General features: G+C 41.5%; 1 protein-coding gene across 8 annotated transcripts in view; it reads right to left on the bottom strand.

The window, feature by feature from the left end:
* cracd (capping protein inhibiting regulator of actin dynamics) overlaps window positions 1-15,534 on the bottom strand; it is a 226,219-nt gene that overhangs the window by 6,256 nt on the left and 204,429 nt on the right. For all 8 annotated transcript variants that reach the window (XM_087988310.1, XM_087988292.1, XM_043690470.2 and 5 more), the window contains 2 exons: window positions 10,064-10,254; window positions 2,488-2,653 (listed from right to left, as the gene is read on the bottom strand). In XM_087988310.1, the coding sequence (XP_087844436.1) occupies window positions 2,488-2,653; window positions 10,064-10,254 (357 nt within the window). The remainder of the gene's footprint in view (window positions 1-2,487; window positions 2,654-10,063; window positions 10,255-15,534) is intronic.

Raw genomic sequence — 15,534 nt, 5'->3', positions numbered from 1 at the left:
ATATGTCTCTGTTCGTTGGTACTTCCAGTTCAGTATCTGAGTGGTTTGTACTCAGGATCCGATTCAATGTGTCTATTGATTGAATTCTGGTTGGAGCGCCAGGCTTCATGGAATTCTCTGGCGTGTCTCCATTTTGCCTGTGCTAGGACAGTTACATTGTCCCAGTTGAATTTGTGCAAAGACTGTGGAAAAAAAAAACACAGGACAAACAGGAAGAAAACTGACCATACAAGTACACGAACATCAGCTCGCCACTGCCAGCACACACTCATTTCCACGCACACAGACAACGAAGGACACAAACTTAACTGGAACAATGTAACTGTCCTAGCACAGGCAAAATGGAGACACGCCAGAGAATTCCATGGAGCCTGGCACTCCAGTCAGAACTGAATCAATAGACACATTGAACTGGACCCCGTATACAAACCACTCAGATACTGAACCAGAAGTACCAACAAATAGAGACATATAAATACCAGGTGGGACAGACCAGCAACACCTTATCAAAGATGCACTGATAATGTCACCCAGCGAGGTGATGACATGTTTGCAGAAAAACACACCAGCTTGATGAATAAATCCATGACTTCAAATAGGAGGATAATAGTCATCTTGATTTTGGATTGTCTTCCTCTAATATTTATTGAATTCTTATGGAAATGTAATAATTTTGGTAAGTTGCTACATTTGTAACTCAATCCTGGATTACTAACTAAAGGAACCAGGGAAGCGTCAGAATTTGTGTTAATTAAAAGAAAACTTGAAGTAAGGAAGTTGATATCAGTTTTTAAAAAAAATGTTTCCAGGAAGGTAATAGCCTGGATTTTACGTAAGAATGTTGGTGAGCTATCAATGGTCACTTTTTTAAGCAGTAAGTAAGACAACAAGTTTTTTTTTAGTCTGAGCATACACAATTCAACATGGAAATCAGGAAGTTGCATACAGAGTTCCACAGCAACCTCAGCCTTTTGCACTCATGCCCTGTATCTCCCCCCAACCTCCAACCCACCCACAGCTAGTAAGGATGGAGATTTTTGTGGAGCCTCCTCCTCCTCCAGTGAGTTCTTTAACTGTCACCACCTTTCATGACTGGATGTGGTGGGAAGGCAGTATGTAGATCTGATTCACTAATTGTGAGATCACCTAGCTCATCACATGCCGCTCTGCTGGAAAAGCACAGCAAGTCAGGCAGCATCTGAGGAGCAGGAGAGTCGATTTATCGAGCATAAGCCCTTCATCAGGAATGTGGAGGGGGCGAGGGTTGGAGATAAATAGGGGTGTGGGGGTGGGGCTGGGGGAAAGTAGACAGGAAGGCAGTAGGTGGTTGCAGGTGGGGGTAATTTTGATAGGTCGTTGGGGCGAGTGGAGCAGATAAATGTGAAGGAAGATGGACAGGTAGGACATGTCAAGAAGGCAGTGCTGAGTCAACTCTCCTGCTCCTCGGATGATGCCTGACCTGTGCTTTTTCAACACCACCCTTTTTGGCTCTGATTCTCCAATATCTGCAGTCCACACTTTCTCCTGTTTGGCATGCCAGTAGTCCTATATCGTAGCTTCACCAGGTTGACACCTGTCTTTTAGATATGTCTGGTGCTGCTCCTGGCATGTCCACTCTCATTGTTTATTGAGCCATGGATAATCCTTGGTTTAGTGGGCATTGAGAATAACCCCACTCTCTCAGAGTAAATTCTGTGCCTACACTTCTGTACTTCTCTCATATATTCCTTTAGCAATAAATGCCAACATTCCATTTGCACTCCTTGTTACCTCTTTTACCTGCATACTAGTTTTGGTACTCATGCAGGAGGGACCCAGATGTCCCTAAACTGAAGCATTTTGAACTTTCTCTCCAATCAGATAATAAGTTGGCTTCTTATTCTTCCAACCAAAATGGATAACCACACACTTATCCAAGTCAAACTCCATCTGCCAAATTTTGACCCATTAACCTAACTGACCCAGATCAATTTATAAACTTCTTATCTCCTCACCTCAACTTACCTTCCCACCCACATCTTCCCAGTGTCAAACCAAGCTAAACTACACTTTATCACCACATCCAAGTCATTAATATAGATTGCCAACAGTTGAGGACTGAACCCTGTGATACTCCAATAATTAAACTTTGCTAACCATAACAAATACATTTATGAGAACTCTGCTTTCTGTTGGTTCATTAATCCTCTATCCAACCTCAAATCATTTTACCTTGTGTATTAACCTTTCGATCCCTGCACTTTATCATTTGCATTCTGGAAGTCCAGATATACAACATCTATAGGACTCCCATTATTTACTTTATCTGTTACATCTTTGAAGAACTCTAGGAAATTAATCAAACATGATTTACTCTTTATAAAACCACACTGACTCTGATGGATTGCGTTTTGACTTCCAATTGTTTACTACTTCCTTAGTGAAGGATTCTAACAATTTCAACAACAGCATCAGTCATTTTACCTCTTAAAGAACATTAACAAGTACCTGTGACAGAATTTGGAAGTGTGGAAGATTTTTTCAGGAGTTCACGGCGTTCCACTTTAGACACAATATTGTTCCCAATTTTCTTTTCTTCATCCTGACTGGATTTCTGCAGTGTACTCATGTAGTGATTGCCTCCTTTATTGTCCACAGAGCTGGACACAATTGTCTGTAATGGAAAATACAGACCAGTATAAATGAGAACCCATCTCTACATTATATTCACTGATGTATCTTCCATTTGTTTATTCCTAATTCAAGATAATCCCAATCAAATCAAATAATAATCCTTTTGCTGAAAAGTCCAGTTGTGGGAAGAAGTTCATTTAGGAATGGCAATCCTGTTAGGCGTATTCCTGGATGTTTCATCACATGAACCCACACCTTAAACTAACAGCCCCAAAACATCTTTCCACTGGTCCATCCTTCAGCAGCATGACTTTTTAGACTAATTAGAAAGCAGACATTTTCATGCCTAATTGGATTAATCTTGGCTGTTAATCAAGTCACCTTTTTTCCCACCATCTCCAAGATATTTATAATTAATTGTTTGAAGAAGCTGAAAAATACTCATTCTTTTTAATACCCCTATAATTTTTTTCCCCGAACTTCTCCAGTCAGTGCCCTGTTGATATATGTTAATTCCTGGAAACACTTGGAGGTTTGCAACCCTCATCACTTTTTGTCATATTTTGGAAATGACCTCTTGAATGTCTTTATTTTGATGCTGAAGGAATTTGTGAAACTCTGCTGTAAGAGGCAGATTGCTTTTCAGAGCTGAAGGCTAGTGAGAAATCATGCTGCCACACACTGCCAGCATCCCTGTTATGCCTCCAGCCAATCAGCAGCCCAGTTACACATGGATACATCCTACTATCATGAGGAAAAAAGGTTTTTGTGTTGCCTGTCTCAACAGAACCTGGCATGGCCAGATCACTCTCATGGTCACCATGCCGAATAATGGGACAAAGTGGATTTTTAGTGCAAGGAATCAAACATTATGTCAAACCCATTAAAAATGTTACTCTGTTGGGTGACTCATGATCCTGCAAACATCTGAGATATTCATACAAGGGAAATAAAATGAAACAATTCTCAGCCAGCTAGTCTTTAAAGAGTAAGACTCACCATCAAATTCCTAAACTGTTACAAAGAGCAACAGCTAGTTTTCCAGCAGTTTTATTTTGATTTAAATTATTTCCTGCTATTTTTCTTCCTTCTTCTGCTATGTGACAGTAAGTGGCACCTGATTGTGTCCATTTGTGGTATTCTCCTTCACTGAGAACCTGACTTGTCTGTGCTGGCTGAGAATTGCTTCATTTTATTTCCCTTGCAAGAATGTCTCAGATGTTTGCGGGATCATGAGTCACCCAAAAGAAAAGTTACTGAGTAATATTTTTAGTGGGTTTGACTTGATGTTTGATTCCTTGCACTAAAAATTCATTTTGTCCCATATTGGGCATGGTGACCATGATAGTGACATGGTCATGCCAGGTTCTGTTGAGACAGGCAACACAAAAGCCTTTTATTTTCTCTCATGATAGTAGGATGCATCCATGTGTAACTGGGCTGCTGATTGGCTGGAGGCATAACAGAGATGCTGTCTCCCCTAGATGTTCATTTGTTCAGCTTCTACCTATAGCCAATTATACTATAGGCAACAGTAGGCTTGCATGTATTTTGTGAAACTCTGCTGTGTGTGGCAGAGTTGTGTACTCACTAGCCTTCAGTTCTAAAAAGCAACCTGCCTCTCTTACAGCAGAGTTTCACAAACTACATGCAAGCCTACTGCTGCCCGCTGTATAATTAGCTATAAGTAGAAGCTGAACAAATGAACATCTAGGGAAGACAGTGCGTCCCTAGCTGCAGTGCTGGGGAGCTCAGTGATTGGAGGAGGGGGGTGAGAGTTGGAGAGCATGCAGCTCAGTAGCATGCTCATTTAACCCCATATATCCCCCCACCCCACCATAGTTTATCAGTAATCTCGGCTACTGTTGACTTGTTAGGTACATTATTCTCAGCTTGCTAAGTACAGATCCTAATGATGTATAACACCCTGCGAAGTTCACGCAGTGTCAATATCTGAGCTCCTGGATGTATGGGTCAGAAAAAGTGATGGCATCTTTTCATCAGTGGTGCAGTGGTATTATACCCTTTCCTCAGAAGGTGCTATGGTTGGGTAGGTGTGGCAGTTCTCGATTGTGTGGGAGTAAAGCCCAGTAAAGGGAGTGGGATGATGGAGGAGCAGATAGCTCACCATCCTCTGCAGAAAAGGTGATGGTGAGTTGTTGAATTAGAAGGAAGCATAGTCTATACCTATCATATACCTATCATATGTCACACAAGGGCTATATTGCCTAACTGTGGGAGTCTGCCCTTTGCACTTTGGACCTGCTGACCAATTTGATAGATTATGGACTGAGGCAAGTCTGGACCATTGGGTTGGGGAGGGTTGGAAACTTATGCTTGTTAGTGGGTAAAGGGGAGATACTACTTTAAAGGGGAGGGTGTTTCAAATGCTTAAAGTGCACCCCTCCATTCCCTCATCTATTTTCTTCCTGGTGTTTACAAATATCTTTAAATGAACATCTTGACGATTTCCCTTGCCTTTGTCAATTATGTTATGGCATAGGCAGCAGATTAAGAAGCTCAATTGAACTTTAGCTATTTATTTACAGATGGTGAGCAGATTGCCCACCCCTCTATATTATTGAGGTGAGCTTGGGAGTGGGTGTGAAGGTGGTGATCTGGCAATCTGGCCTAGGTTATGAGCACATCCACTGAGAACACATCTGGAAGGATGACTTAATATTGACCCCCTGGAATCTGCCCCAGTGACTGGCAGCAGAGGGTTTAATGCTATCAAAATCTAGTGGGCAAGGTTGAAATCTTTCTTAGATATAGAGTTAATCTCAGAACTGGAAAATTGCAAACAATACACCCTTGTGAAAGAAGGACATAAGTATTGACTCAGCAACTAACTGACAATCAGTTGAATTTCAGTGTTGAGAAAGCTTTCAGAGATAATAATCCAATTAATGAAGGACAATTTGGACAAGTGCAGATTCATTAGTATAGTCACAGTGGATTTGTTCAAGACAAGTAGGATAGCTGAGTTTTTTGTTGAAATAACAAAAAACAGTTGTTGAGAGCAATGCAACTGATATGATAGATGTGAGCCTCTTGTGGAAATTTGATAGATAAAGTGCCACAAGACAGGCTTGCCTGAACTGCTGAGCTCTTCCAGCACCACTAATCCAGAATCTGGTTTCCAGCATCTGCAGTCATTGTTTTTACCTAGTTGATTTTAACCCTACTGCGAATCCTCTTGCAAGGATGCCTGCCTTGAAGTTTTCCTCCTCTCTCTCACTTATCTCTCCACCCTTCAGGCTCACTGCCTGTATTCCTGATGAAGGGCTTTTGCCCGAAACGTCAATTTTACTGCTCCTCGGATGCTGTCTGAACTGCTGTCTCTTCCAGCACCACTAATCCAGAATCTGGTTTCCAGCATCTGCAGTCATTGTTTTTACCTTGTCAGCAAAGTTGAAGTCCATAGAATAAAAAGAATGACAATCTGAATATGAAATTGACTGAGTAACAGGAAATAGAGAGTAGAAATGAATGAATGATTGTGTTCTTGACTTGTAGAAGACATCTTCAAAGTCCAAGGCACCCCTGGCCCTGGAGACCCAGGTTCAAGTCCCACCTGCTCCAGGGGTGTGTAATAACATCTCTGAGCAGGTTGATTAAGAAAAAAAAGTTTAAATTAAAATATCATCAATTTCAAATATCCATCCATATTTTGAAATATTGTATGGAATCTGACTCTATCACTCAGGTGACACCTTCCAGATCCTAACAACTCTCTGAGTAAAGAAGTTTCTCCACATTTCACTCCTGGCTGTCTTGCTGACAATCTTGAAATCGTGACCCCAAGTTACTGACATAACAACTAGTGGGAAAAGAATATCCTTCTTTACCATGTCAAAATTGGTCATAGTTTTAAACACCTCAATACGCTCACCTCTGAATCTTCCCTGCTCCAAGGAGAATAAGCCCAATTTCTCTAATCTTTCTCTGTATCTGATATTCGTCATTCCTGGTATCATTTGGGGAATCTCCTTCGCATTATGTTCAGGGATTTAATATCTTTCCATAACAAGGTGCCCAGAACTGAACACAATAAACCAAATGTGCTCTGACCAATGGTTTATAATGGTATAACATCACTTCTTCAGTTTTATACTCTATCCACTTAAACCCAAGGATCCCATAAGCTTCATTAAGTATTTCAGCTTGCTTGGCCACCTTCAGAGAATTATGCATTTGAACCCCAAGATCCCTCTGCTCCTTAACCCCCTCTAAGTTGTACCATTGATCCTGTTTTGTCTCTCCTAATTTCTTCTACCACAATGCATTGCCGCACATTTCTCTGCACAGTAATTCATCTACCAGGTATCTGCCCATACAGTCAATGTTTCTCTGAAGTCGTTCGACATTATCCTCACAATTTACTATTCTCCCAGCTTAGTACCATCTGCAAATTTAGTGATTTGCCCTCAACACTCATCTCCAAGTCACTTATATAAATCAGATAAAGAAGGGTCCGACACTGATACCTGGCAACACCACTTTCAACTCATCTCCAATCTTAGAAATACCCATCTGTACCTACCCGTTTCCTATCTTGAGGCCAACTTCTAATCCATGCTGCCAAGGACCCATCAATCCCAGACATTGCTAATTTGCTGACCAACCTGCCATGTGGCATTGTATCAAATGTCTTCTGAAAGTCCAAATATACAACATTCACTGTCTCTGTCACCTCATCAAAGGATTCAATTAAATTAGCCAGCCACAACCTGCCCTTCACAAAGCTACATTGTTTAGCATTGACTTATTTTTCTCTAAGTGTATATTTATTTTATCCCATATTATGACCTCCACCAGCTTTCCCACTATTAATCTCAAGCTGACAGGTTTGTACTGTCCGAGCTTCTCCTTTGCCCCTTTATTAAACATTTGCAATCCTCCAGTTCCCTGGGACAAATCCTTTGTTCAGAGAGGCATGGAAAATTTCTGTCAATGTTTGTTCTCTTACTTTGTTTTCTTACACTTTCAGCAATCTAGGACCCATCCAGACCCGGTGAGTTGTCTACCTGGAATGCTGTCAGCCTTTTTAGCATCGCTTCTTTAGTTATCACAAATTGTGCTCAGTTGCTCATTAGCCACATTTTTAACTGGGCCATTGTCACCATTTTCTAATTTGATAAAAACGGAAGCACAATATTCATTTAGTAACTCTGCCATATCCTTTACTTCAGTGAACAGCCGACCCTGCTTGTTCCTTATGGGCCCCATTCTATCCTTCACTGACATTTCACTGTTAAAATGAAATTTGAAGAATTTAAATGTTTAGCTATAAATTCAAAGAACATGTTACTACTTGTTTTAGCACAGCCTGCCAACCTTTCCTCATGGTTCCTCTTAGCTTTCCTTTTTCTAGCCTCTTTCCTGAATTTGCGATACTCTTCCTGATTTCTATTGCAGTTTTATTCCAATAGGCATCATATGTCTCCCAATTCTTCTGTATTTTCTCATTAATATCCTTAGTCATCTGGGATACCCCACATTTATTTCTCATGGATACGTACCTAACTTGCACCCTATTGACCCAATGTGTACAGGGGTTCCACAGGACTATTGTATCAGACTGGAGTATTGTCTAAACTTTGGGCATTGAAGCTTCAGAAAAGACTTGGATGGCATGGTGGCTTAATGGTTAGCACTGCTGCCTCACAGCAACAGGGTTCCAGGTTCGATTCCTCAGGGGACTGTCTGTTCGGAGTTTGCACATTCTCCTCGTGTCTGCGTGGGTTTGCTCCGGTTTCCTCCCACAGTCCAAAGATGTGCAGGTTAGGTGAATTGACCATGCTAAATTTCCTGTAGTGTTAGGTGCTTTAGTCAGAGGGAAATGGGTCTGGGTGGGTTATTCTTCGGAGGGTCAGTGTGGACTGGTTGGGCCAAAAGGCCCTGTTTCCACACTGTCGGGAATCTAATACTAAACTGGAGGCTATAGAGCAGATGCAGAAATATCAGCATAGTTTAGAGAGAGCAGGACTTCCATTACATAGATAACTACAGAAGCTGATATTGTTTGCCTTCAGAGAAAAGAAGGTTGAAAGAGATTTGAGAGAATCATTTAAAATCATGAAGGTGTAGGCAGAGTAGGTAAAGAGGAAGTAACGTCCATTCAAGGAGGGGCAGTGAATATTAATTTAAGATGACTGGAACTGATGGCTGAATTTTGTCAGAGAGCATTAGGACCTTGTCATTTCAATAAAGCCCTCGCTTGCCAGCAGTTCTCCAAGGTGGGACTTCCTCCCAAACTGAATTGGCAGTCTCACCTCCAGCCAGTTCATGCTAAGGAGCAGCTGGCATTAGTAGAAACACAAAGGGTGAAAGGATATTAAAGACCACTTCAGGTCAATGTCTTCCCACTGAAAATCCATGGCAGCCTAAAAAGAGCAAGCCAACTGAATCCCACTTGACAACTTGTGGTCTGAAGATCTGTAGATTTCAGAACTACAAATAGGTGAGCCAGATCTGTCCAGATAGATGGCTGAGAGGGTGATGCAAATAGGGGTAGGAGAGATTACATACAGGAAGATGCTAAGCGAGGCAATATATTGCTTGGTATAGAGTCTGAGGAAAAAAGTAAAAGGAAAGACTTGCATTTATACAGCAGCTGTAATAGAAACATAGAGTCAACCAGCATAGAAACAGACCCTTCGATTCAACCTGCCCACACCAACCAAGTTTCTCAAAATAGACTAGTCCTATTTACCTGCATTTGGCTCATCCACAATGTAGTTGCTAATTGCAAGTGCTATGATTATGAGTAAACTATGAGTGGCTAATGTTGGGAGAGCATTTGTACAGGGGTAGGTGGTGAGATAGATAGTTGCAGGCGGTTAAGGTGTGTAGAGTGTCAGTTCCAGTAGAGGACAGGTCTTAAGGAGTCTGTAACAGGTTTAGATGGTCACAGATTTTCCAGATTTGAAACAAAGTGTTATGTTTTATGACTTTTCATTCAACTCTGCCGACAGTATACATGTGCAAGTAATGCTGATGATTATCAGCTTCTTTTCTTGCGCTATAAATATCCTACAACATGCAAGTGAAGTACACTTAAACTGAAAATTCGTAAAATATAGCTGCAAAGTATCTATGTTAGATGAGATTGTCACAAAACTTTAACATATTTGCACATTTGCAAACTAACTTCTTTAAATTCACTCAATGCTGCCAAACTTTCGAAGGTAAATTGGCAAAACAACACAAACATTGTGGCCCCAGTGATTTTGGCAGTAGAAACCCAATAATTATACTGTGGAAATAATAGTTGTATTAAAGGAAGCAAATATTGCCACCATCAAACTGCTGATTTCTACTAAAAGTAACAAGCTTATCAGCTTTATCATGAAATTGTACCAAACCCCCTACAGATTTCATATTAGATATTAAGCTGAATTAAATGGACTACATATTAAAGAGTGAAATAATAGTGGCTACATACATTTTCTTTAGTCTGTTTCTCTGCTAGCTTTGCTTCTCTGGCTTGTCTTCTCTCTTCTCGGCTGGCCTGCTGCTCACGGAATCCTTTCTGCTTCTGCATCGCCAGGGTGATCCACAGAGGCTGGGAAGATTCCACCCTGTCCACAAGCCTTGAGCTGTCCAGAGAATGTCTGCTCTGAAGAACAGGTTTCTCTGGAAATAAATTAGAACGCTACATAATTTCCTCCAAAAGGTGAACCAAAACAAATGCATACATAGTCAGATTATCTAGAATTTAGAAGGTTAAGGGGTGATCTGATTGAAGTTTTTGAGATATTAACAGGATAAGAAAAGTTAGATAAAGATAAACTATTCCACTATTGGAGATTCTAGAATTAGGGACTCAGTCTGAGAATTAGGACCAGACTGTTCAAGGGAAATATTGGGAAGCACTTCCACACACAAAAGTTGGTCTAGGTTTGGAACTCTCTTTCACAAATGGCCGTTGATGCCAGATCATTTATATCTGAGATGGATACATTTTTGTTCAACAAAGGTATTGAGGGATATAGGCCAAAGGCAGATATATAGCATTAGGCCGCAAATCAGCCATTTTCTCATCAAATGTTGGAACAGGCTCAAACAGATTGATTGGTCTGTTCCTGTTCCCATGTTCTGTTTAAATGAACAGCAAACTGTTCATTGCACTTCACAAGTGAAAACCAAGTAGAAATTGTGAATGAATAGACACTTTACCTCGAGCTGTAACAAAATAAATAAACACATTGAATTGCGAAACCTGCACCCACACCTCCTCCCTCACCTCTATCCAAGGCCCTAAAGGAGCCTTCCACATCCATCAAAGTTTTACCTGCACATCCACCAATATCATTTATTGTATCCGTTGCTCCCGATGCGGTCTCCTCTACATTGGGGAGACTGGGCACCTCCTAGCAGAGCACTTTAGGGAACATTTCTGGGACACCCGCACCAATCAACCACACCGCCCTGTGGCCCAACATTTTAGCTCCCCCTCCCACTCTGCTGAGAACATGGAGGTCCTGGGCCTCCTTCACCGCTGCTCCCTCACAACCAGACGCCTGGAGGAAGAACGCCTAATCTTCTGCCTCGGAACACTTCAACCCCAGGACATCAATGTGGACTTCAACAGTTTCCTCATTTCCCCTTCCCCCACCTCACCCCAGTTCCAAACTTCCAGTTCAACACTGTCTCTGTGACTTGTCCTACCTGCCTGTCTTCTTTTCCACCTATCCACTCCACCCTCCCCTCTAACCTATCACCTTCATCCCCTCCCCCACTCACCTATTGTACTCTATGCTACTTTCTCCCCACCCCCACCCTCCTCTCACTTATCTCTCCACCCTTCAGGCTCTCTGCCTGTATTCCTGATGAAGGGCTTTTGCTCGAAACGTCGATTTTACTGATCCTCGGATACTGCCTGAACTGCTGTGCGTTTCCAGCACCACTCTAATCTAGACTCTGGTTTCCAGCATCTGCAGTCATTGTTTTTACCTATTTAATGTTTGGGGCTGAGATGATAGCAATGAAAATAATTTTGTTATTAAATAGTAAATTTTGAAAACTCCATGTTCAGAGACTAAATCCAGAAATTACCCTATGTAATTCCAAGTAACAAAAACATGAAGGATTAAAATGTTGACATGCCAGCGATTTTAGCAAAGAATAGAGATGAACAATGAGATGGGTTAAATCTTTCCAGTCTCTAAATGACATAGGAAATCACAGAAAAATTGGGAAATACAGCCAGAGTGAAAATAATGGATTCTTGATGTTGAGGAAAATAAATTCGACTTTCCACATAAGGTTTTATTGGCTCGATGAGGATCTTACTACTGAGTCATATTATTTGCATTCATTAACATCTCCTTATTACCTGTCTCAGTTACATGCAGTTTACTATTTTCCCAAGTACTGGTGAGAAACCAGCCAATTCCCAACTTTAAAATCTAATAGATAACCTGCAACTCACCAGCTTCTTCTCCAGGCATCCCTATTGGCTGACATTCCCCAATGTCTGAGGGCATACTCCTTAACAGCAACTGTCTGATCCGGGTGACCATTTCAGACCAGGCTGGCAGGGTTTAAAAGGGTGTGCAGCTAGAGTTTTAAAAAGTACTTGCACCATGAATGCTGTGAGATCAACCAGCACATCCAACGTTGTCCAGTACAAGAAGGGTCAGAGTGGTGCTGTAGAGGTGGGGTACATACTTAATGAGGAGAACGGCATTAAAATTGTTGCCAGGACTCACCGAAGGAAAGTCTCCAAGAAACTCCCAGAAATTGGGAATATTCAGCCCAAGATTTTACATGGAGTCATAGTGATGTACAGCTCGGAAACCGACCTTTTGGTCCAACTTATCCACACCGATCAGATGTCCCGTTTGCCAGCACTTGGCCCTTATCCCTCCAAATCCTTCCTATTCATGTACCCATCCAGATGCCTTTTGAATGTTGCAATTGTACCAGCCTCTTCTGGCAGCTCATTTCATACACGCACCACCCTCTGTGTGAAAAAGTTGCCCCTTGGATCCCTTTTATATCTTTTCCCTCTCCCCCTAAACTTATGCCCTCTAGTTCTGGACTCCCCCACCCCAGGGAAAAGACTTTGTCTATTTACCCTATCCATGCCCCTCATGATCTTATAAACCTCTATAAGGTCAATCCTCAGCCTGCAACCCTCCAGGGAAAACAGCCCTAGTCTATTCAGCCTCACCCTGTAGCTCAAATCCTCCAACCCTAGCAACATCCTTGTAAATATCTTCTGAACCCTTTTAAGTTTCACGACATTCTTTTGATAGGAAGGAGACCAGAATTGCACGCAATATTCCAACATCAACATCCTGTTCGGCTGCAACATGACCTCCCAACTCCTATACTCAATACCCTGACCAATAAAGGATCGAATACCTAAAGCCTTCTTCACTATCCTATTTACCTGTGACTCCACTTTCAAGGAGCTATGAACCTGCAGTACAAGGTCTCTTTGTTCAGCAACACTCCCCAGGACCTCACCATTAAGTGTACTTGTCCTGCTCTGATTTGATTTTCCAAAATGCAGCGCCTCACATTTATCTAAATTAAACTCCATCTGCCATTCGTCAGCCCACTAGCCCATTTGATCAAGATCCTGTTGTAATCTCAGGTAACCTTCTTCACTGTCCACTACACCTCCAATTTTGGTGTCATCTGCAAACTTACTAACTATACCTCCTACGTTCACATCCAAATCATTTATATAAATGACCAAAAGTAGTGGATCCAGCTCTGTTCCTTGTTGCACTCCACTGGTCACAGGCCTCCAGTCTGAAAAGCAACCCTCCACCACCACCCTCTGTCTTCTACCTTTGAGCCAGTTCTGTATCCAAATGACTAGTTCTCCCTGTATTCCATGAGATCTAACCTTGCTAACCAGTCTCCCATGGGGAAACTTGTCAAACGCCTTACTGAAGTCCATATAGATCACATCCACCACTCTGCCCTTATCAATCCTCTTCGCTACTTCTTCAAAAAACTCAATCAAGTTCGTGAGGCATGATTTCCCATGCACAAAGCCATGCTGACTATCCCTAATCAGTCCTTGCCTTTCCAAATACATGTACATCCTGTCCCTCAGGATTCCCTTCAACTTGATGTCAGAAAAGTAATGCATTTGCTAGCTGAATAGCAATGATTGCCTGTTACAACAATTATAACAGTTCCATGGGTAAGTTTACTCCTCCCTCCTGAGAATATGAACTTAAAGGGTAATTCTGCAGTCTACTGACAAAATTCTGCTGGTATCGTTATAAAGTGGACAATAAATGACACAGTTCAGCAGTGTCGTCAGGCTTTTCAATTTCCCTGTCCCCCCCCCCCACACACACACACTTCTCTACCTACCTGAGGAAAGTATCTCATCTCCACCCAAAGCTACTGATAGCATCTGTATTGAGAGATTCAGAGGCAGTACCACTATTGACCTGATGCACTACACAAAATGGGTTTGATTGGCACTGTTTTTTAAATAATAACTCTCCAACTGGTCAACTGAGTATTATAAAAATGTTAATTTAAGATGAACATTACCCTATGTTAACAGTGGTAGCTGCAAGTATTCTATGTCGGAATTTATCATGCTATCCACACCTGCTAACTAGGAGCTGAATTCCTAATGTTTTTATGGTTTTAAACATTCAAAGTGTTTTTACAATAGAGTTAAATAAGTTTCAAGTCAATCTATGATGGTTCAAGGGACAAACTATTTGACAAAGTAATGGGAATAAATGCAGACAAGTCATCTGATGGCTTGCATCTAAGGCTTTGAAAGGAAGTGGCTGTAGACATAGTGAAGGCATCAGTCAAAATGTTCCAGAACTCACTGAATTTTGAGAGGAAGTCAGTGAATTGGAAAACTGCCAATATGACACTCCTGTTCAAGAAAGGAAGTCGACAGAAAGCAGGAAACGAATAGTCCAGTTAGCCTAACATCTATTGTTAGGGAAATGTTAAAGTACAAATGCTAGGAAGCAATAGCAGGACATTTAGAAAAGCTTCATGCTATTAAAGAATCAACATGATTTTGTGAAGGGGAAATCATGTTTGACAAATTACCTAGAGTTCTTTGATGATATAACAAGCAGAATGGATAAAAGGGCACAAATAGATATAGAATCATAGAATCCCTCCAGTGTGGGAACAGGCCATTTGGCCTAACCAAGTCCACACCAACCCTCCAAAGAGTAATCCAGCCAGACCCATTCCCCTACCCTATTACTCTACATTTACCCTTGACTAATGCACCTAATCTCCATATCCCTGGACACTATGAGCAATTTAGCATGATCAATTCACCTGACCTGCACTTCTTTGGAGTGTGGGAGGAAACCAGAGCACTCGGAGACACGGGGAGAATGTGCAAACTCCACTCAGACAGTCGCCTGAGGCTGGAATCAAACCTGGGTCCCTGGCGCTGTTGAGTCAGCAGTGCTAACTGAGCCACTGTTTTGCCCAAACAGTGTATTTAGATTTCCAGAAGGCATTCAATATTATACTATATAAAAAAGTTATTGCACAAGATAGGAGCTCACAATATTTGGGGTAATATATTAGCATGGATCGAAGATAAGTTAGCAGACATAAGACAGAGAGTTAGGATTAATGGGTCTTTTTTCATGTTGGAAAGTGAAATCCAAAACGATCAATTCTCAATTATTTACTATCTATATCTCACTGAAGCAGGGATGATGTGTAACACATCCACATTTGCTGATGATTCAAAAATAGGGAGGAGTGCATGTTGTGATGAGAATATAGGAATCAGCCCAGCAATATTGATTGGTTGAGTTAATGGCAAAAACTTGAAGATGGAATTTAACTTAGGAAACTATGAGGTCATGCACTTTGGTAGGAAGTATCAAAAGGCAGACTATTATTTAAATGGAGTGAGACTACAAAAATTTGAGGGCTCTGGGT

Source organism: Chiloscyllium plagiosum, unplaced genomic scaffold (assembly GCF_037043375.1).
Source record: "Chiloscyllium plagiosum isolate Xiang-an unplaced genomic scaffold, Cpla_swu_hap1 HiC_scaffold_1, whole genome shotgun sequence".
In the NCBI taxonomy this organism is placed as follows: Eukaryota; Metazoa; Chordata; class Chondrichthyes; order Orectolobiformes; family Hemiscylliidae; genus Chiloscyllium; species Chiloscyllium plagiosum.
Note: the sequence above shows the minus strand (reverse complement) of the source record. Positions and strands in the feature narration are given on the sequence as shown.